General features: G+C 37.7%; 1 protein-coding gene and 1 long non-coding RNA gene across 4 annotated transcripts in view; one reads left to right on the top strand and one right to left on the bottom strand.

Moving 5' to 3' along the window:
* Window positions 1–1,993, bottom strand: part of RIT2 (Ras like without CAAX 2) — a 303,120-nt gene extending 301,127 nt beyond the window's left edge. For 2 of the 3 annotated variants that reach the window (XM_019739662.2, XM_074340046.1), the window contains exon 1: window positions 1,862–1,993. In XM_019739662.2, the coding sequence (XP_019595221.1) occupies window positions 1,862–1,964 (103 nt within the window). In that variant the 5' untranslated portion in view covers window positions 1,965–1,993. The remainder of the gene's footprint in view (window positions 1–1,861) is intronic. The other variant, XM_074340045.1, reaches the window with a different exon arrangement.
* LOC141573147 (uncharacterized) overlaps window positions 1,941–22,251 on the top strand; it is a 57,563-nt gene continuing 37,252 nt past the window's right edge. Inside the window, exon 1 of the long non-coding RNA XR_012498758.1 lies at window positions 1,941–2,075. This is a non-coding gene — a long non-coding RNA (uncharacterized LOC141573147). The remainder of the gene's footprint in view (window positions 2,076–22,251) is intronic.

Here is a 22,251-nt window from a genome sequence, read left to right as displayed (position 1 = left end):
CTAGTTATTGGAGAAGTGACAATGACCAGTCAGTACAAATAACATAAGGGGGCGGTCAAAAATAGGAAACCTAATATCACCTCCAGGATGAGTATATTGCTGAAGGATCGGCTTATCCAATATTTCTTCTCTCCAAGTTTCATTGCCATGGAATAAACGACTAAAAACTAGTCACTCCTATGCTCCCCAAACCACTGGTAAAACAAGAAAATACCAAGCCAGCAAACAAAAAGGTAATGTACCCAGCAAGCATGAGTATAGTGTGGGACCATTGCAGCATCTCTCTGACTTCACAAGCTGATGGTGGCACTTCTGTTGATTAGTCTCCTGCCTTTTCCTTAGATCCGTTTCTCTCTCTTTCTGATATTTTATTCTCACATTATTTCTTCTTCATTGTATCAGACGATTCTTGCAAAGCATAATTTTATTTTATTTTCTCTGTATCCTTCGTCCTTTCTCCCTCCCTGATCCTCACCTATTTTGATTCTTTTCCTTTCAAACCATTACATTTTTTAAAAAAGGAGAGAGGTTCTACAAATTCCTCATTCACACATATTTGTGAAGCTTTTCATGTCATCTTTCCTTCTTAGGAGAGGTGACTAATTTTTCTCACTTTGACATACATATAGCGATTTACCACATCCAGTTTTACCTACTTTTTTCTTTCGGGGTATTCAACTTTAGGTCTGTTGCTATATTTCTAACTTTTTTACTTGCCTGTCTGCTAAAGTGGCACTCTCTTTGCCCCCTCTTTTGCTGATCAACGTATCATTTATGGACCCACTATCAAAGTTATCAGCTTTTTTGGTGGTGGGGGGGAGCGTTCTATACCAATGATGATGGCCTCAACTGTGAATCTTTTTGCCAAGGCCCAGAACCATTGATTTTTTTTAGAAAACTTTTTGTTCATTCTAACTTTAATATTTCTTCTGTCTTCTGGCATCCCCAAAGATATAGCCCTATGGGGGTCTTTTTATCGTAAAAAAATCATATTTATCTATTTATGTTCTAGTGATATCCACAGCTCCAAGATATCCAACATTTAATCAGCCTCAAACACTACTACGTATCTGTTTCTTTAATTTGTTATATTTGGCCTTTTAAACCCCTCAAGAAACGCAACCATGACAACTGTTTTTTGTGTCTTTTTCTGTATTAACACCAATTTACCACTCTTAACTTCATTAGCACCCCATATTTTTTATTCTTGTAGTTTTCTCTTTTAATCCAGTTAACCACAACATTTGGCTTGATTACTGCAGAGGACCCACAATGAATATCATTCCTTGAACAGCTATCACTTTCAAAAACCAACTTTCCTTTTGGAATTCAAAGCCCACACATGCTATGTTAGATCATAGACAAGGAAAAGGAGACAGGAAGCCCCTAATCAAAGAAACAAACATAACAATCAGCTTTTATAATCCTGAATGTGTGTCTGTGTTTGTAATCTGTGTGTTTCATTGAATATTAACAGCACTTTATGTGAATATTTTTGAGAACAGGAGCACATTTTCTCATACCATGATTATTTCATAAATATCATGTTATTATTTAAAATAAAAACATATAAATTACCCAGCAGGAAATCAAAGGGAAAAAACAATCCTCTTAAAGTTCTATATGCCATCACTGGCTGTCTCCCAATTCTCCTGGCTAATCAGTATCTCTTTAACAGTCCTTACACTCATAAACATCCTGTCAGATACTTGGTGTCTAACTGCTACAGCTAGCTAACCTCTGACACCATCAGCATTATTACTCTTACTGGTTTTTTGTTGTTTTGATTTTTTTTTTTTAAATAAGTAGCATTCCCTGTACAGAGGTTCCACCTTCCCCAGCGTTTGGTATTAAAACTTACCGCTTTTACCAACTCCCCCTGCTCCCAGCATTACCACCTTGTACTCTCTGGACCCGCCTGATGCGCTGCTGGGGGAGCAGCTGGCTTCGTTTTCTACCTCCATCTTCCCCGAGGGACCAGAGGAGAATGAAGAAGGAAAAAGTCACCCGTGTCAGGTGCTTGCTTAGATATTAAGCAACTCTAAAACTGTGTCAAAAGAAAGGTTTAGTACGAGGTAAGAACCATCAGCGTCGGACTGGCTGCTGGTCCTGTGCTCGCGGGTCTCATAGCAACCACTTCAATTGCTTCCAATAAAAATCTGGCTTTTACCTACCCTCCCTTCCTTCCGATCCCTCACTCTTTCAAGTCTCCCTGCGATTTCTCTCTCTCTCTCTCTCTCTCTCTCTCTCTCTCTCTCTCTCTCTCTCTGTCTCTCTGTCTCTCTGTCTCTCTGTCTCTCTCTGTCTCTCTCCCTTCCCTCCTCTGTTTCTTTCCCCAGTTCCCTTCCTCACTCTCTCCTTTCTCCTTCTTGCCCCCTGCACGGTCCCAGTTGTCAGAGGCACGCATAGTTGGCTGCCTTCCAGGCTGGGCTGCTACAGTGGAGTGAATGTGAGACTTAGAAGATTCTGTGTCTCACAGGCTGATTTCTGTAGTTACAGCTTCAGAGACGCTATTTTCCTCTAATCCGACTCAATTAACTAAGAAAGATGTCTGTTGCTTATTTCCTTGCTTTGTATCACCATCTTTTTGCACAGTTCTCATTCTAGGAAAAGGGTGGCTACCAATTTAGAAGAAAAACAAACAAAACAAACTGATCTTTAGTATTATTGAAATAATAGCTGGCTGGCATAAACTGTGTCAGCTCACTTGACAGCTGCAGTTCTAACATGAGGAGATATTTGAATTAGGTCATTGTCATGTTTGAACATGGCTCATCCTCGTCGGTACCAGGTTATTAGGAACCGCCTAAAACACAAGGATCCTGCAAACATTAAAGAGATAATTAAATAATTCTGCTGACAATGATGGTAGCATTAAAGATCACAGAAGATGATTTCTCAAATATCCACACTCCTGCCTCTTATCTGAATTCTTTTAAAGCTTTATGGTCTTTGCTTTTTTCTGGAAAGCTTCTAAACTACAGAAGATCTTAGAATGCTTTCATTGATTCTTAATTGTCATAGATTCTATCCTTCAAACAAGACGAGGAGGATGTTCTGTAGGTTTATTGTCTATTTTCTGGTTGTGAAATTGTATGATTAGAGGCAGCCAAGAGTTTGGTGTCCATAAGCTTCTCTTTCTATCTAGATTTTAAGATCCTCTAAGAAAGAAACTACATTTAATCAGTTCCTTATGACTACAGTATACAGCCAAGTGTGCACAGAGTAGGTGCTCAATATAGTCTTACTGGTAATTGGAGAGGTATCATATACTCACAGACAACAGCACAGGCTCTGGAGCCTGATTGCCTGTGTTCAAATCTGATCTCAGACACTTACTAGCTGTGTGACCTTGGGTAAATTAATTGACTTCTCTGTGTCTTAGTGTCTTCATCCATAAAATGGTTTATCAAAGCCCTACTTCATTAACTCATTAAGTGAGTTGTATGCATGTACAGTGCTTAAAACAGTGTCTGACAAATTGTAATCAGCATATGCGTAAGTGTATGACATTATGATTATTATATTATTGTTTTGAGTTAGGAGTCTTCCCAGCCCACTGTATATAAGCACTCACCAGAAGAGAAGATCATCTCTTCGTGTGTTTATTGGCCTCTGTATATCTTCTTTGTTAAAGCATCTGTGCAAGCCTTTTGTCTATTTTATATCAAGCTGTTTGTTTTTGTATTGTTGAGTTTTGAGAGTGCTTTACATATTCTAGATGTAAGCCTTTTATCAGACACCTGTTCTGAAAATATTTTCCCCCAGTCTGTGGCTTTTCTTAACAGTATCGTTCTAAGAGCAGGAGTTTTAAATTTAGATGGAGTCCAATTTGTAATTTTTTTTCTTTTGTGGATGATCCATCGGGTTTTAAATGACACCTTGTCCAATGATTTTATTCCCATTTCTCTTTTCATCTTTGTTACTCCTTCATTGTAACTTTGCTTGTTGTCATACTACTTTTTATTACCTCCCAGAGAGTAACTGCTAAGTCTGTAATTCTAGACCCAATTTCCCCCCCTGAACTTCAAAAGTATTTCCAAAAAAAATCACTCTTATTCTCAATAACAAAGCCAACCCTGCCTCTGTCTTTGTAGGGACCACCACCTCCTTCCAAGTCCTAGCTTTACATTTGCCTCTTCTCATATTTGACCTCCATGACTGAAAGAACTTCCTAACTTATCCTGCCTGAGTACAATCTACCTGCCCTATTCCCCTTTCACATCACTCAATTCATCCTGTACACGGATGTCAGGGAAATCCACCTAAAATGTCAACCTGACTGACTCTGTTGTACACATATTCATAAATCACATGCCTAATAATACAATCCAATAGTTCAGAATGGGACACAGAGATGCAAAGCATTTATTCTAGATGCATGCCCTCACACTGGATAGAACAAAGTCAGGCAAAGTGGGCTGCTTGCCTTTCCTCCAACAAAACTGTCATTTCCGTACTTGGATCTAACAAAACCTATAGCTATATTATAATTATCCTGTAATTGACTCATTGAAACTTTATTCCTCAATGAAAAGAAATATGTAAACAATAGCATTTAGCTTCAAGGTCTTTCTGGATTTGGTTTCTACTTCTGGTGTAGACATTCTTATGACATTGAGCAAATTACTTACCCCTCTAGCTATCAGTCCCACCATCTGTTACTCTGTTTTCCATGTCAGCCATTCAGATTTGGTGGTAAAGTACAGGAATTGTCATGCCAGCTGTGTCCTTGGTGCTGTTTTTTTTTTCCCCCTACATTTTAATATTAAGAGAGGGGAGTCCATGGAAATGTCCTTTAACAGTAAATAAATGAATGGCTTGCCAAATATCACAGAGGCACTGTGAGAGGGAAATTTAACTAGTGAATGTGCTTTCTTCTCAAGAAAGGATTCTAACGCTACTGATTTTCAGTTTTAGTTAGTGAACTTTGTGAATTTGAATGATTTGTGCTTGGTCCAGTGCACCCGAGAGTCTAATGTATGTGTTTGGTGTGTGTTTGATGTGTGTGTGTGTGTGTGTGTGTGTGTGTGTGTGTGTGTGAAAGAAAGAGACAGAGACAGAGACAGAGACAGAGACAGAGACAGAGAAAGACAAAGGTATCTTTCAGGTCTGTAAATGCTGATTGAAATGGAATCTTTAAACAACCAAAGTCATTACATGGCAGATTAATTTGCTCTCTGGAAAATTATTAGATGAAGATTGGGAGGTCCAAGATGGTGGTGGCATAGCAAGACGCTGAACTCTCCCCCTCCCATGACTAAATTCAAATGTACACATATACCGGGGGTGCCAAAAAATGTATACAAGTGGACACTTGGGTCAACATTACTCAAGCAGTAGTTCACCAGAATCAGAAGTATGTGGACGCTCATGGTAACCACTCTGAGCACCTTTTGTAATTGCAGAAGTCAAACGTGACTTGTATTCTTTTGTTATCGATATATATTGAGTATTATAAGTTTAATCAGTTTTTCCTTTCTTAAAATGTGTATACATTTTTTGGGCATCCTTTGTATAGAGAGCAATTACTCCTGTGAGACAACAAATGGCTGAATAAATAGTTTCTGAGCAATAAACAAGAGAAAGAGGCTGACTAGAGAAGGATGGGAGGTCGAAGGCCCTGGGAGCCCTCTGGGAGCTGTGGAAACTTGTGAGAACTCTAGACTGCAGAGTAGCCCATGTGTTCTATTGTTTACATTTCCCTCCACTCCTTTAGGGCGGGTAGGAGCTCTATTCCAGTTCTTAGACCTACCCACTAGATCTTAGTGGTGCTTTCCTGGCTACATTGCCTGGAACATTTTGCCCCTGAACAAATGGAGCAAGCAGGAGCGAGAAGGTGTCATCACCCAAGGCCAGTGCCGCAGGCTCCATAAGTGGCTGTTTAGCTCCAAGTGACTTCCCAAAACTACCGGGCACATGGAGCCTACACAGAGGTCTCTTCTACATGGAATCACTTCTATACAAATGACAAGAGATAGACTGTATACAGAAAGCTGGCAGGCCATGAGAGGTCTCTGGAGACTGTGGGAATTCTCTAGCGTTGGAAGGGCCTGTATCAGCCATCGTTAACATCCCCTTTTACCTCCATAGTGTGGGTGGGGGCTGACCTACAAAGTCACTCCAGTGTGTTCCCAGACACATCACCAGAGCCCATTTTGGCCAAAACAAAGGAAGCAGGCAAGATCAACAAGGAAGTACTACATGTACCCAACCTCCCCATGCTGGACAAATGAGGCTCGGTAGGTCAGTGCCAGATGCCTTGGGTACCCACTTGGTTCCTACCAGCCAGCCAAATCCACGTGGCACATACAGCTTGCACAGAGGCCACTGCTATATAAGGCCACTTTTTCAAAACTGGGAGATATAGCTGTTTTGTCTAATTCATGCAAACAAACATAGAAAGTCAAACAAAGTGAAGTTTGCATTTGCTTCCTCTAACCTACCCTGACAGTCGCCATCCTTTTTGAAAGTCACACAATTCCCTTTGAACACCCATCTCCAGTAGATGAAGAACCCAGTGGTCAGTGTTCATTCAGAGCCACTCAATTCCCTGAGCAGGACTCAAATCCTTCTTAGAGGACAAAAGGGGAAACAAATTTAACAAGCAATTCTTTCAAATAAGGTCATTCATTCTATTAATATGGATATATATTGAAAATACTTCAGGAACTGCTAAAGCATCCAGTAATTGTGATAGGTCTGTAAGGAAGAAGTTTGACACATCCTCGGTTCTTTTCTTACCTCTCCAATCACTGACAGGCAGAGTTCCTGACACCCTTGTCTGCAAAGCCACTCTTCCCCTAATTGGAGCATTTATTACAAGTATTGCAATGATTTATTTACATTCCAGTTCACCTTACTTAAAAAAAAAAATGATGACCCTGCCATATTCATTTTTCTCTCTCCAGAGTTTAGCACAGTGTCTGGCATGTGCTAGGTAACTAAGACTTGTTTTGTTAAATGAGGGAATTAATTACATCAGTGGGTGACTGTTTGTTGCCACTATTAATGAAATTAACCTTTCAAAGTTTATTATTTACTATTTATGCCCTAATTAAAAAATAAATCATGGAGGGAAAAGATAGTTAGCAATGTGGTTGATAACCTCTGGGTAAATTAATGTTTGGCACGCACATTCTCACCATGAGATATAACAGTATTGCAAAGTAGGAGCTAGCACAACTTCTCAGGACAAAAAATAAACTGGAAACATCAAAGCCAAGGCATAAACAGAAAAGAGCTAATTTTGCAAGTGGGAAGCAGAGTTCTATCGGCAAAGCACAGATTTCTCTACCATATTGACCTCATAAATATATACAGTAAAACTCACAGTAGGTGGTAATACTTCTGGTTGTGGAAGTTTTCACCTTTCTTCATGAAGACTTATTAAGACTGAAATATTTGGAAAGAAGGATTTTACACGTAATCTAAATAACCTGCATCCATTCATTCAACAGAGATTCATTCATTAAATGTGGATTGATTTGCTCATTCTCAAATTCATTCATTCAACTATGTTAGTGTTTTCAGAAAAAGAAAGGAAAACACGATATAGTCCATGAGTTCAGAGTGATTATACCCATGTCTGAGAGAAAGATACCTGCATACCAGCCTCTGGAAAAAGCCAGCATGTGACAGGTAATAGAACAGATGAATGAATGAATGAATGAATGAATGAATGAATGAGCAGAGTCTGATACAAATATGGGGGAAGGAGAGACTGATTTAAAATAGGAAGACAAGGTGAGGTATTAAGGAAGGGGGATTACCTTGTGCTAGATTTAAAGTCGGAGTTTAAATGGGAGAAATTACAAAAAACAAAACAAAACAACAAAAAAAACCTAGTGTATTCAAAGTTTAAAAAAATCAAGTATTTAGTGAATTGCAAGTCAATAATATATAGTTGATGCATAAGAACATAAGAACACAATCCAAAAGATGGACGGTAGGTGAATCATGAAGAACTTTAAATTACAGTATACAGAGTTTGGAATTAGTTTTTGTTATTTTTTATTTTTTAGGTTTTCACCTTTATCTTTAAGCAAAGCATGATGCCCACTTTAGAGTAATACAGTGAATACTACAAGCTCTGATTGGAGGAAAATCAGGGTCTGGTTCAAGTTATTTTTCTTCCATTAAACCTTTGTGTCTTCCTCATGGTTCAGTGTGGAACTAAGCTAAATTTCTATATATTTATTATTGTTGTAATCACTAATTTGATACTTAGCATTCCACAATTTACTAAATTGCAGCAATTTATTTGAGAAAGAAGCCCCTGTTACTTTTTTAAAAATTGTATTTCCCATGGTTCTGGGCCCAGGTCTTGACATATCATGAAGGAGAAATAAAATAAATAATTAAAAAAAAAAGACAAAAAAAAAAAAATTAAGACTTTTTTTTTATTAGTTTCAGGTGTACAAGACAATGTAATACAATGTAATAGACATTTACACCCCTCACAAAGTGATACCCTACCCCCCAATCTTCTACCCCTCCGACATCATATCTAGCTGTTATAATTTCATTGACTCTATTCCCTATGCTGTACTCCAAATCCTGTGACCATATATATATATATATATATATATATATATATATATATATATATATAATTATAGTTGACATTCAAAATTATTTAGCTTCAGCTTCAGGTGTACAGCACAGTGGTCAGGCATCTACATCAGTTATGACTTTTTTTGACCAATATTCTGCATAGTAAAATCTGATAGTAACCACTACCGACTGCAACTTTTATTATTCAGTTACCAGAATTCACTTTCACTTTGTAAAAGCAAAATAATAGGCTATTTAACACATGGACAAGATAACGGAGTCAATGTTTAAACCATACAAAAACATTTTTTTTTACATATACTAGCATATTAGAGAAATAATATATAAATTTTCTATCTGAATTTATTGACCAGAGATTTCCACTGTCTTCCACTTTTATATACGTATGGTACAGTTATAATTACTGTATGTAATGATGTCTCTGAAGCTATGTGAGATCCTGTAACACAATATTCAAAAATATTTAATTTTATTCAGTATAATTTTGATACAATCTACTTGTTATAGTTTTACCTTGTAATACATGCTATCAGTTAATTATCAATTTGAATTGTTGAATATCCACAGTATAGTATTGCATTCAAATTCTGGACAAATAAGAGGCTCCTGTAACTACCTTAATGCACAAAATAGTACTATATGAGACTTGGTAGGTACTTATGATTTATAATATTGTATTTAGATGATTTTATATTCCATTGCAAATGTCACCACACAGCTTTGCCATTAACATTAAGATAATAGTTTCCTAGTACTTAAAAATTGAGATATTAAAATTTTATCAAGAGTTAGTTGTGAGACTGCCCAATTTCCCCTGAGATAGGAAATTAGAATTAGGGCGGTGCCTTGGATACACTGGTGTAACCTTCCATCTGGGGAAGAGATCTCATATTCACTGATTATTCATCTATTCTTTGATTACTGAGTATCAGAGTTTATTGCTTTACAAAATAGGATACCACAACCACATAAGATAGTGAAAAAACATTCAGATTTTGGTGTAAGAGAGGGCCCATTATTGATCTGATCTCTTTTGATAACTTATTAACAGTATGAAAATGGACAAATCTTTTTAATTCTCAGAGCTTTAGTTTCTAATCTGCAAATCAGAAACCTACTATACTTGGGTTTTGTGAGGTTCAAATGAGATGATATAAATTCAGTTCCTGGGAACATTCATTAAAGGAATAAAATTAAATATTAGGAAGTTCATTCATTTATCAAACACTACTTAAGAAAGAGAGAAATAGTGTGAGGGTTTTGGTCATTTCAGTCCCATGCGAGGTGAAGCAGAGACAGGTCAGTGAGAGAGGTACACAGTTTATACAAAATCATTGAAGAAAAGGCATTTAACGTTTGGAGAATATTACTCTGTATAGCATGTGCTGTGTGTGTGTGGGGGGGGTGGTGGTGGTGGCCGGAGAGAAATCAGGAAACATAGTTTGGAAGCAATCTGATGACATTTCTGAGAAGTTCAGACTTGCTCAGTAGTTGATGTGGAACCAGGGATGGTCTTCAAGGAGAGATGTAATATGAACAAGTGTGTGATTTTAAAAACTTGAGAAGTTCTCTATAGAGGTGTTTGAAAAATGGGTTACGATGAGGCTTAGTTAGGGTCCAATAAAATGGCTGTGCAACTCTTTCAGTCTTCCCATAGAGTAGATATTCACCTGAACTGGATAACCCAGTTCCAGGGATGAGTAACTGGGAAATGGGAATGTGACCCAAATCACATTAGTGCTAGAGAAATCTTGGCAGGTGTACGTGCTTCAAGGGGCAGGGGAATACGAAAGGGACAGGAACCAAAGACGGTTGAGATTTTTTACTTGACTCACTGGTCACACCATGTAGGTAACAACATCATTGCTTGTGATGCAGAATTGAGAAAAAGTAAAAGAGGGCATATGTGAATAATAAATCAAATTTTGATTGCCTTAAGCTTGAGGTGCTTTTGGAATATTTGGTTAGTTATATAAAGAAAACTGTTTCAAACCATAGGTTTGGAGTTCAGGGTAGAGGTAGAGGCTTAGGGGTATGGATTATGGATTAGGATATCTTTAGCTGATTAGTGGTAAATGAAAACAGAGCAAGAGATACGATTCGCTATGGAGTGTTTGCTAGAAAAAAGAAAGAATAAAAGATGCCTTTATGAATGGACTATAATAGACCGAGATAATATTTGTTGAGTTCTCTGTGCAAGGTACTTTGATAGAATTTTTTGTGCATTTTATTATTGAATCTGCACAACAATTCTCTGAGGCCTATATCCATATTATTAAGAGGAAAAAGAAGAAATATACAGAAACATCGGGTGCCACCAGGAGAATAAAATCCAAACAGGGAGAGATTTCATGAAGCAAAAATTGGTCTATCCTATCAAAGGAGTCTTATTTGTCATGGAAGAATAGAAGTGACAATAGGTCATTCTATTTGGGAAGCAAGAGCTCCGTAGGGAGCAGAGCAATATAGTAGAAGGTTTAGAATGGAAATCAGATAGTAAAAGATGAAGGGATGAGTAGGAATTGGAAAACTAAGCACAAATATACATATATATATATATATATATATATATATATATATATATATATATATGAATGTGTGTGTATATGTGTATATATGCATATATATACGTATACATATATACACGTATATACACACACACACACACACATATATATATATATATATATATATATATATATATATATATACATATCTCTCATTTCAAAAATTTGATAGTGACAGAAAAGAAAAATACTGTCCTTGTTGAGGATATGACCTGAGATGGTTATAGAATTAACGAACTATCATTTTTAGGACATAGTGGGCACAATATTCATATGTAGCAATTAATGTTCTTCTAGTTATACCTATTTGAAAATAGCTGGTCAAAGATCCTCCAGCTAGGGAACAAGAACTACCAAAACTTGGTCTTAATTTTGACAATGAATATTTAATAATCATTTTTATTTATTTTTAAAATGTACCTTTCTTTCCTATTCTTGTAAATTTTTCAACTATACTTTATCCCAGATCTGTGATAGATCTTGACTTTTGTGTTAGTTATATTATTTGGTATTGCTTTCAGCTAAGAACTTTCTCTTTATAACCTATTATAAACTTTCCCTCACTTAGCTCCAGACAATCATTCTTGTCCTATTATCTTTTGTGCCTGTAAATAGTTTGTATTGTTTATTTTGTTACCATGATGATATTTATAGATCATGTCACAGAGAGCTTCCCTTGGAGACCTCTCTTTTGTAGACTGCATAAATTTAGTTCCTTATGTCTAAACTCACATGTCTCTCCCTGTAATCCTGGGATATATTTTGTTGACCTTCTGAATTTTTTTTCTCAATTCACCTGTATAGCTTGTCAGTATTGCAAAGAGAAATTATGGTGGGAAGTTAATGGTTTGAAATGATATCTAGCAAAGAGCCAAGATACAGCTTCTCCAACATTCTAAGTAAAATACCCATGAAGATGTAGAAAATAGAGAAGCTATTATACTGTAGAAAAAGCTAAGGAATAATAAGACTGGAGAGAAAAAATATTGCTGACATATCTGGATGTGCCTTGATTAAATTAATCAGTCTGCTGTCCCCAAAATTAATAAGGAGAATTGTGAAACTTACACACTCTCTGCACCCTCACCCTTGCTTAGAGATGAGGGTTTGCATAAAACATGAAACCACACATGCATTATTCCACTTTGCAAGTGTTGATATTTGAGATGGTCATAAGCCTGCTTTGCTATTACTTAAAAAAATCTATTCATAATTACAACTCATGAAAAATGGCAGTATGTCAGGTTACATGAGAGGGGCATGGATAGTTAAGTATTGCAAACTGGAAGGGTAATCTCAACAAAACCAGAGAAAAGAATAGTCATAGAAGGAATGTATGTTAGATATTGTGAATTATCTAAGTACTCCTGTTCAGGAAACTAAGAGTGAGGACCAAGCAGTCTGGCCAAACAAGCTCAGAAAGATCTACACATTTGAGGATAAGTAACCAGAAATGGAGTTTCTGAAAAGCACTGTGGCACAGGAAAAGAAATGTTATCATGATGACAAAAAAGAAAGTCATACTTCTGAAAATCTTAAAATCCTATTAATATAATCTGAGCCAAAAGAATATTTACATTTTCTTAAGAGTGTGCCAGAATGCCCTTTATTAGAAAAGTATAAAGCTATAAAAAGAGAAGGCTCGCAGATTAAAGTACAGTAATAGGAGATACAATGTAATAATACTAAAATACTGTATGTTACTTTAGTACCAGGTACCAGAACTGGCACTTAGCGGGTTCTCATTAAATATTAGCTCCTGCATGCAATCACAGCAGATTGATACAACTTAATAGGGAGTAACTGAAAAACGCAAAGAAACTTCTATCTCAATAATGGAATTTATACCCAAACTCAAGATGCTAAAATCAGATTTGTCATCATTAGAATTTAAATCAGAGGAGCAGAGCAAAAACTTAAGAACTTTTCCCAGGATGCAGAGAGGAAAAAAAAAAGGTTTATGACCATAATGAAAGGAATGTTAAACCTAGGGAACACCGTCCTTTCACCCAACTCTTTTTTCTTCTCCTTATTCCCCTTAGAGAAGTGGAGGGTGAATACACTGGGCATAGAGCTGGATTTTACGCAAAGCATAAACCACCAGGTCAAAAGCCAGTTGCTGCAGGAGCAGGTATAAAGCAGGCAGGAAATATAATTTTTTTCTTCACTTAACTACTATGTGTGTTCCTTATGAAAAAAATACAGGAACAGTATCTTGGAAAGAAATTAAAACAAAAGCCAAACGATGCTAGTCCGAGGAAGGAGTCCGATGACACACCACTAATGTGGAAGCAAAGAAACTCCAGCAAAAACAAAAGAACGCAAATCAGACACTGGGGGATCCTACCAGGAGACATTTCCTGAACTGGTGAATCTGTTTCATTAGGTGTCATTAGATGCAATATGTGACATAGCTCTTCCAGAGGCCAACCTTGCCTGGAGAGGATCTGATTCCCAGAAAATGTTACTTATACAAATCCAAATAATTCAGGTGTCGGTTAGGTTTTGAGCCCATGTGAGAGGTCTTATTTTATTACTGAGCATAGTTCATCAAAATGCCTAAGAGAGAGTGTGTTGCTCTAAATAAATATGCACGGCCAGCAAGAAACCTAAAAAATGAAATTGGAATCAGTGGGGAAAGAGTTGCCAGGGCCTCAGTGCATATACCTATGTGTCAGGTCAGAGACCCATTCTGTGATGGGGACAGCCCTAGGAGCCATTAGAACCCACCACTGCCTTAAGCACATGGATTATTAATTCCGTGTCCATTGAGCAGATTCTGGATTTAAACGTGTCCTTCCAGGAAGATCATCTGAATGCTGAATTCTAGACAGACAGACTTTGTCAGTCATGTAGACGTAGGTCTGTCTCCTTCTCGGCAACAACCTCCTCCACATCCTAGACGGACAATCATTCAGCTTCAGCTTGGTACTTCAGAGACCAGGAGCTCAAGGGGGAACTCACTTAGTGTTTTATTGTTGTGATGATTGCAAAGAATTGATTTATATGGAGATGAATACTTTCTCTTATTTTCTACTTGTTTTAGCTGTGCCTTCAGAAGTGAGAGAGAAACCGTCTAGTCGCACTTTGATGAGAAAGCCCTTTTCATCGTTTGGCACAACTTTATCTTCTTATGATCTTATTCTAGGCACAACATCACAAGTTTCCAAAACAGTTTTGTGACGTGGATGAAGACTTTTCAGTATCCTAGTCACCCCCATATAAAAGTCCTCTTCTGAATTCCTCCTGTTGCTATAGCTTAGAAAACTCATAACATCTGCCTATCCATCCAGATAACTAATCTAACCATGACCCTCCTCACAGTAAGACAGAAGGAACTGATAAAAGTCAGCTGCAATCCTAGTATCCAACCACCATCCTTCACTGTTCTATGGGGCATCAAATCCCAACGGAAGTAATTCTTTGGTTTAATCGCGGCTTTTATGTATGGACACAGCCTCCATCTCCCCCCGCCCAAATATGGATTTGTGCTTGGATACAGAAACTCCTCAGCCAACTTCCTGGACAGCAGAAGCCATGAAATATTCACTAGCTGTGCATTTCTCTGTCCTTGCTGATGCACTCAGTGCATCTCATAAACACCCCAAAATAGACCAAGAATGTAAAGTGTAGTGGATTTAGGTGGTTAATCTTGGTCTCCAATGGGAGAAGACATTGACAACTCTAAGGAAATAATGTGGACTACATGCTACACAAATTAAAAAGTAAGACAAATTCCTTATTGAGATTGGTAGGTATTGATTCACTGTGAGTCTAAGTATACACGTTAAGCCTCTTAAAGCATCAGAAATGCTGCTGAGGTATTACTGGGTTTGCAAAGCAAGATCAGAATATGTGGGGGGAAGAATTACTATTCATCAAGAATTACAGCCTTCAGTTCTCTGCAGTCTCTGAACAAAATGAGGTTGGCTAAGGATGGAGGTAGAAATATCATTAGATATCTGTTAGATACTTAAAGTAGAGATTAAGAGTCTTCCAATCTGAAACCCAGCTGGGTTTTCTACAGACCATACCACTAGGAAACTTATATTTTCAAATAAGAAAGGGATCAGTTGAACATAGCTTATCTAAGTCATGAACAAGCTTAACAGAAATTATCTTGTGAATTACTTTGAAGATTCTGCAACTAACTTTTTTTTTTAACAAGTTCTCAGAGCTGCAGTCATGTTGAGGAGTGTTTTTCTCAGTAAAATTTGCCACCTAATTAGGGACCAACCCCCCCCCCCCCTCAGGATGGTTCTGCTGTGTCTGCTTGAATCCCTTCAGTGACAGAAAGTAAACCCCGTCTTCAGCATGAATCCAAGGTGCCAGTGATGGCTCAATTAGGTATCTAGCTCCAGAAGACATGATTAATTCTCAGCTCCTCCATTTACTTCAAGGATGAAGTACTATACTTTAGAATTTCATATATATTCCTGTAAAATAATATCCACCATACACTATAAAATATAACTGAGTTTTGTTTATTCTAAATTGTAAAATCATATGGTATATGGTTCTTTCATTGTCATTTTTTTTAAGACTAAAGTGACTAATGGAAGAACAGTAACTATAAGTAAAATTGGTTTCTTTGTAATTTCTTCCTATTTGTTTTAGTTTTGCTGTGTGCAGCATCAGGGAACAAATACAATCCTTTTCAAAAATGAGTGTCCAAATGTTTGGAGGTAGTTACTTTCCTCCAGTGTACTTGCCTTTTGCAGGCAAGTGCCCTAAGTTACTACCAGGGTTCCTCCTCTGAGACACTTAACTCTGCTTACCATCCTCTGTGTGTATCACATTCAGTTTCTCAGTGTTGCACAAACAATGCTGGGTTAGAAGTAAGCCTAACACTTCCGGTATCACCGAGGGCTTCTGGATACAGCAGCATGACTCAGGCCAGAATGCTATGCTTTTATTTAGGTATCTTTAACTTAGTTTTCTGTGCATTTATTAAAATAACGTTTTTCTTGGTTTTTGCATAGGCATGTTCATTCAAATCTTCCTTTTATTGTTATTTTGTGACTCTTATTTATTTCACTAAATGGATGGTCAAAAAAATTTTTTAATTGAATTTATTGGGGTGACAATGGTTAGTAAAATTACATAGGTTTCAAGTGTATAATTCTGTAATACATCATCTATATACAATATTGTGGGCTCACCACCCAAAGTCAGTTCTCCATCCATCACCATATGTTTGATCCCCTTTACCCTCTTCTACCACCCCTCCCCTCCCACCTTACCCTTTGGTAACCACTAAACTATTATCTATGTCTATGAGTTTTTGTTTATTTATTTGTTTGTCTTGTTCTTTTGCTGCTTTCAGTTTTATATCCCACATATAAATCACATGGTTCTTGACTTTTTCTGACTTATTTTGCTTAGCATAATAATCTCAAAATCCATCCATGTTGTCACAAATGACAGTATTTCATCTTTTGTATGGCAGAGTAGTAGTCCATTGTGTATATACACCACATCTTCTTTATCCAATCATCTATTGAAGGACACTATGGTTGTTTCCTTGTCTTGGCCACCATAAATAAAGTTGCAATGAACATCGGACTACGTATATCTTTACGGATAAATGTTTTCAGATTTTTTGGGTAGATACCCAGGGGAGGGATTGCTGGGTCATGTGGTAATTCTATTCGTAATTTTTTGAGGAATCTCAAAAAATTGCCTCTCACTGCCTTCCATAGTGGGATGGTCAAATTTTGAGAGAAAATTACTCCACTGAAATCCTAATGGTTCTTGGCATAGATTTGGGTTCAGAGTATGTCCTCAAACAAATTGAGTCCAATTAAAGCGTACTTGAAACTTCAACAGACAGCAGCCTAATTATTAGGTTGGTGCACAAGTAATTGCGGTTTAAAAGGTTAAAAATAATTACAAAAACCGTAACTGCTTTTTCACCAACCTAATAATATCCCAGGAGCTTCCTAAAGGCATTTATTTGAATATTCTTCTCATGCAAGGTAAGAAAATTAAAATCGCAGGAAAGAAAAAGAAATGAGTCTGGCAAAGATTATCTGCCTCCATTGCATCTTCAACAAAAGCCTGCATTGTGAATACTAACAGTGTCTATATGTAAGTCACACAAAAGCAATTCCATTGCATCATGTGAAGGTTTAGGACAGGCTAGCCTCTTGAAGAAAATGTGTACGCCTTGATCAGAACTTAATACATTAGCAAATGATTGTTCCCTTTTAAAAAGTCCATTTGGCAAAGGGTCCCTTAATAGCATCCCAGTTACCAGAACCTTTACCTGTTTCCAGATCATTAACCATTTGAATGACAGACCATGGGGAATGGGGAGAAGGGGAAGTGAAATATAATGCTAAAGTGCTTGGAGCCACTCCTAAATGAAGGTCAACAGAAAAATATTGAGCATCTGGCAGTGAAGACCTAAGTCAGAGGCAAAATATTGAGCATCTGGCAGTGAAGACCTAAGTAAGGTTCTCATGCAAAGGCTGTGTCTTCTTAGAGCACAGCAAGAGGCACTGATTCCATGGAGTGGAGATGCTCAGCCACCATGCAGTCCCTTGCCACTGCAGGGCTGCTCCTCAGAACATACAGTGGACAGAGTATTTGGGGCACTCTGCCTGCTCTTCTGTATCCTGGCCCATAGTTTCCACAAAGGACAGTTCCTTTGCTCTATTGTGTGTGTGTGTGTGTGTGTGTGTGTGTGTGTGTGTGTGTGTGGTTGTGATGAATTATAACCTCCATTCTCATAGTTTCTCTTTCCTTTTTTTTTTTTCATTTTCCTTTCCATTCTTAATTCAATGTATCCAAAATTGTGAGAATTTTCTTTCTTTCTTTCTTTCTTTCTTTCTTTCTTTCTTTCTTTCTTTCTTTCTTTCTTTCTTTCTTTCTTTCTTTCATCTCTCTCTCTCTCTCTCTCTCTCTCTCTCTCTGTCTCCCTCCCTTCCTTCCTTCCTTCCTTCCTTCCTTCCTTCCTTCCTTCCTTCCTCCCTCCCTCCCTCCCTCCCTCCCTCCCTCCCTCCCTCCCTCTCTCTCTCTCTCTCTCTCTCTCTCTCTCTCTCTCTCTCTCTCTCTTCTTTTTTTATCTATTTTAGGAAAATATCCAACTCTCTGATAGCAGAAATTCTGACATTTTTATCAGATTAAAGGAAAATTTTTAGACGGTTGGAAACTTTCTTGGAACACCCCTTAAATTTGGAGCGGATATCCCACAGAGGAAGGTGTGATTAGGTCAGCTATAAGACATCCATGAAATAACCCTGGCTGCCCCTAGCCTCAGCAGCAGTAGGGAAAGCCCTTAGAGTTTCCATCACAGTGGAGCCTCATGCTGCCGTTGCAGCTGAGGGAACACATGGCTTTCTGAGGCAAAAGGTCACGTTGGATTCTCCAGATTGTGATTTTGAGATAAATAAGCCCCCAAGGGAGCTAGCTCCATTGGGGAGGATTTTGGAGATATGAAAGTTTGTGTTTTTTTTCTTTTTTTTCAAATTGGGAAACCAGGCCTCTTAGAAGAATATGTTTCCACTCCAAGCTGTTTGTGTGAGAAAAAGGCCTGTCACTTCCAGCTGATGACACACTGCTTTGGGGGAAGTTTTCAGCACTGAAAAGTGTTTACATTTTCAGTTGGAAACAGTTGGTTTTTACAAAACGGCCTAAATTTGCATGCTTCTCTTTCCATCCCTGAAATTATAAAAGGAAAACAAAAAAAATCAGCCCTACGTGCAAACTGGCCTAATGAGTTTTCTTTCCCTGTCATTTTTCTCCCTAAATGAAAATATTAGGTCTTTAAAAAATAACCAAAATTATACTTCTGCACAGTTTACAGATTCTAATAAACCCAGAATGGCTAGAATAAAAATTAAAACTTAAACATAAACTTATGTTCTGTAGAGGACTTTGGGACTCCATGACACTAGATATGGCCTTATTTTACATGAAGCTGTATATGAAATAACCTGACAGGCTGGAAAAAGTCCACCTCACACTTCATAGTACCACATGCCACAGGTGAATGGTCTGATTTTAATTTAAATGCTTCATTACCATTTCTAAATAACAGGTTGATGAAATATGTATTTTAATTTGAATGAAAAATAGGGCATTTTGAATGAAAAATAAGAAAATTTTGCTGTGATATGTAAAGTATGCCAAATTTTAATTACTATTTTGCAGATGGAAAATAATTCAGGTACTCTTTTCTGATTTTATTTAAAAATCACCTCTTAAAGACACTTCTCAAACACTTTGAATGTGTAGAGCATAGTTTTCAGTGATATCGCCTTAGGTAGCAACCTGTGTGTCCGGTCTCTTTTCCACTCATATGTCCGTGTATGAGTTTGCATACTTGGCTCAGGACTATCTATTAGCTGAAATTGTGTGAGAATCTTGCGTAAACAGGTCTTACATATAAGCAGAACATATGGTCATATTTATGAGGGATTTGAGAAGACTAGGAAGAGGCTCTTACCTTCAAATGTCTACTTCACATGGAATCATTGTTATGAAGTCTAGTGATTTATATACTCACAACATATTTGCGCTGAAAGGGTTTTTTTAGAGATGGTCTATTTACATCTCCTCATTTTAAATATTAAAAACTCAAAATCTAGAGAGACTGGGTGAGTTGATGAGGCTCATTATTTATCTTGTTAATAGCTAGGTTGAGACTTTCAACCAAGTATCTTGATTCCCAGTCTTATGATTTCCTAAACGTCTTTGTGTCTTCTTCCTAAACTCTTCTTTTTAAAATCTGAGTTTTCCTAAAACAAGTTAGGTTCAGACACCAGTCCAGTTATCCTGCCCCCCTTCATTACTTTAGTAAATGTGGGCTTGCTATTGGGGTTTGCCAGGGGTCCGGGATGGATTGGAAATTGTGAGATGGCCCAGTTGGAAAAGCAGAGGGGAAAAGTCACCGAGACCAGTTGAATTGCATCATCTAAGTTGTTTTAGAGCAACTGCAGCTATGAGAAAATATTAAATCACACCATTGTAGCTCTCTCAAGACTGAGGATTCTCTGATGATGCACTTTCTGTTTGACCATCCCTCTCCCACTCCCGACGCCTCAGTCCCTAGGAACAAAAGTGCTATAATGGGCATTAATGCCAAGGTAGAGAAGCCATTTTCATTCACAGGCCAGTTCCAGTGTGGAAGCTAGTTTCCTCTGCGCTAAAGGGTAGTCCGGAGGGAAGCTGGCATAGGCAGGCCCTGAAGGTTCCTATTAGGTGTGTAAGTGCTTACATGCCCCCCCTTTTTTTATAATAAAGAGATTCTATCCCCACCTAATTTTATTAAGTGCATTATAATTGTGCCTCTTTTGTTTCTTAATATAAAATATCATATGTCCAATCAATGTAAATGGGAACACGAACACTTTCTGATGGGTCAGAGGTTGATTGAATAAAGACAGAATAATAACCTGATCGGCAAGATGTACTGGATATGCCCAGAGGGCAAAAGTCTAAAAAAAGCAAGGAGGATTGAGGAACGGAGCTGGAAAATAGAAAAAGAAAAATACCAGAGGGGATTTAAGTAAATTGGACAGGAGCACACTTTTGCCTCTATTAATAGGCACCTCTCTAACCTTCTCATTTCACCAAGGAAGAAACTTGGCTGGATGGAGAAGTGATTGGGGGGCGGCTGTGGGAGTTATTAGAGGGAGGAGGAACTAGGCTGCAAGTTTGTGTATCATATATGGGTACTGGTGCCAAGGAGTTCACACCCTAAAAAAGGAAGATGGCCACTCAAATAAATAACTCAAAGGAAAGTAAACTTCGACAATGCTGTAAGGACAATTGTGATTGGTCTCCAAGACAGAAGCCCTTACCCTTTGGGGAAACACAAAATGTCCTCATGGAGGAGTATATATTTGACTGAGGACATGCACACTGAGAGAAACTAAAGGAAAGTTAGTCCAGACATAGAACTTGAAAAACGTTGTGACATGGTGTACACCTGGCTCTTGGGAAAACACTACATCGACTCTCTCATTTAATCATCACTTAAGAGTGCATGAGGTAAGGATGAAGAGCTTCATGTCAAAGAGGAGGCAGAGGTCCAGGGATGTTAGTAACACATCACCATGGCAAGCACGGGATTCAAAACTTGGTCTGTAGTCTTGCAATTATGCCTCAAGGCTCCTAATTCCTTTCTGCATGGGCATGTTAGAAAAAGCAAATAAAGGCTGCACATTTTCTGAAGTTTTCTGCCATGTGCCATGGCAGAGTCATAGAGTAGATATCACATTATAGGCGGATGTTCCTGCAGGCACCTTGCCCAAAACTTGGAGGAGAAATGAGCATAATTATATTCCCAGGACCTCTCTACTCAGTAGGACAAAGTCCTTCCGCATGAGTCTGGCACTGATTCGTGCAGGTGAGAAGGACTCTCACTTCCTCAACCAATAGGACATTTATGTTTGGATTCTTCAATGCACTTGATCTTCTGTAACAGACAGCCTACTTTTTCGTACCATCTCTTGCTTTGCTTGTAATTAAAATGCAATAAATTCAAAAGTTATGCATTATGTCAGTGTACTAATGAAAAAAACAAAAAACAGTGCTGGTTATAATCCATAATTCACTAGGAACTTAGAGTTCAGAAATCCCAGGATAATTGTTTTCAAGTTTGAGTTTGTAAAAAATGTCAGAGTTAAGACTGAAAGGCAATGCAAAGGAAAAATATCCATGCAGTCACCAAGCATATTCAGCCACTGCACAAATTCCAATCCATCCGGCCATATTCCATTCTCTATTCTCCCTGTTGATAGAGACAGAAGTGACAATAAGTGAATTTAAAAAGTGCTCACAGACCAGGGGGAAGGTGCCTAATCAATGTGATTGCCCAAGATCTCTCCATTTTCTTCTCCCAAGCAGCATTATTTAGTGTAGTGCCTTGTGGGAGTTTTCCAAAGACATTTTCTAAGACATATGCATAGAATTTTGGCATTTAGATGTTGCAATTAAATTTGAAGTCATTCAGACTTTTAAAAATTTCAATTCCCTTAATTATAAGAAGAAGACCATGAATACAACTTTTGCCTTTTAATATGAGGAAAAATTATTCCCAAGTTGAAAAGGAGGGATAATTACCATACCTGACGTAATTTTAAATTAATGAACTGAT

The sequence above is a fragment of the Rhinolophus sinicus genome, linkage group LG09, assembly GCF_036562045.2.
Source record: "Rhinolophus sinicus isolate RSC01 linkage group LG09, ASM3656204v1, whole genome shotgun sequence".
Classification (NCBI taxonomy): domain Eukaryota; kingdom Metazoa; phylum Chordata; class Mammalia; order Chiroptera; family Rhinolophidae; genus Rhinolophus; species Rhinolophus sinicus.
Note: the sequence above shows the minus strand (reverse complement) of the source record. Positions and strands in the feature narration are given on the sequence as shown.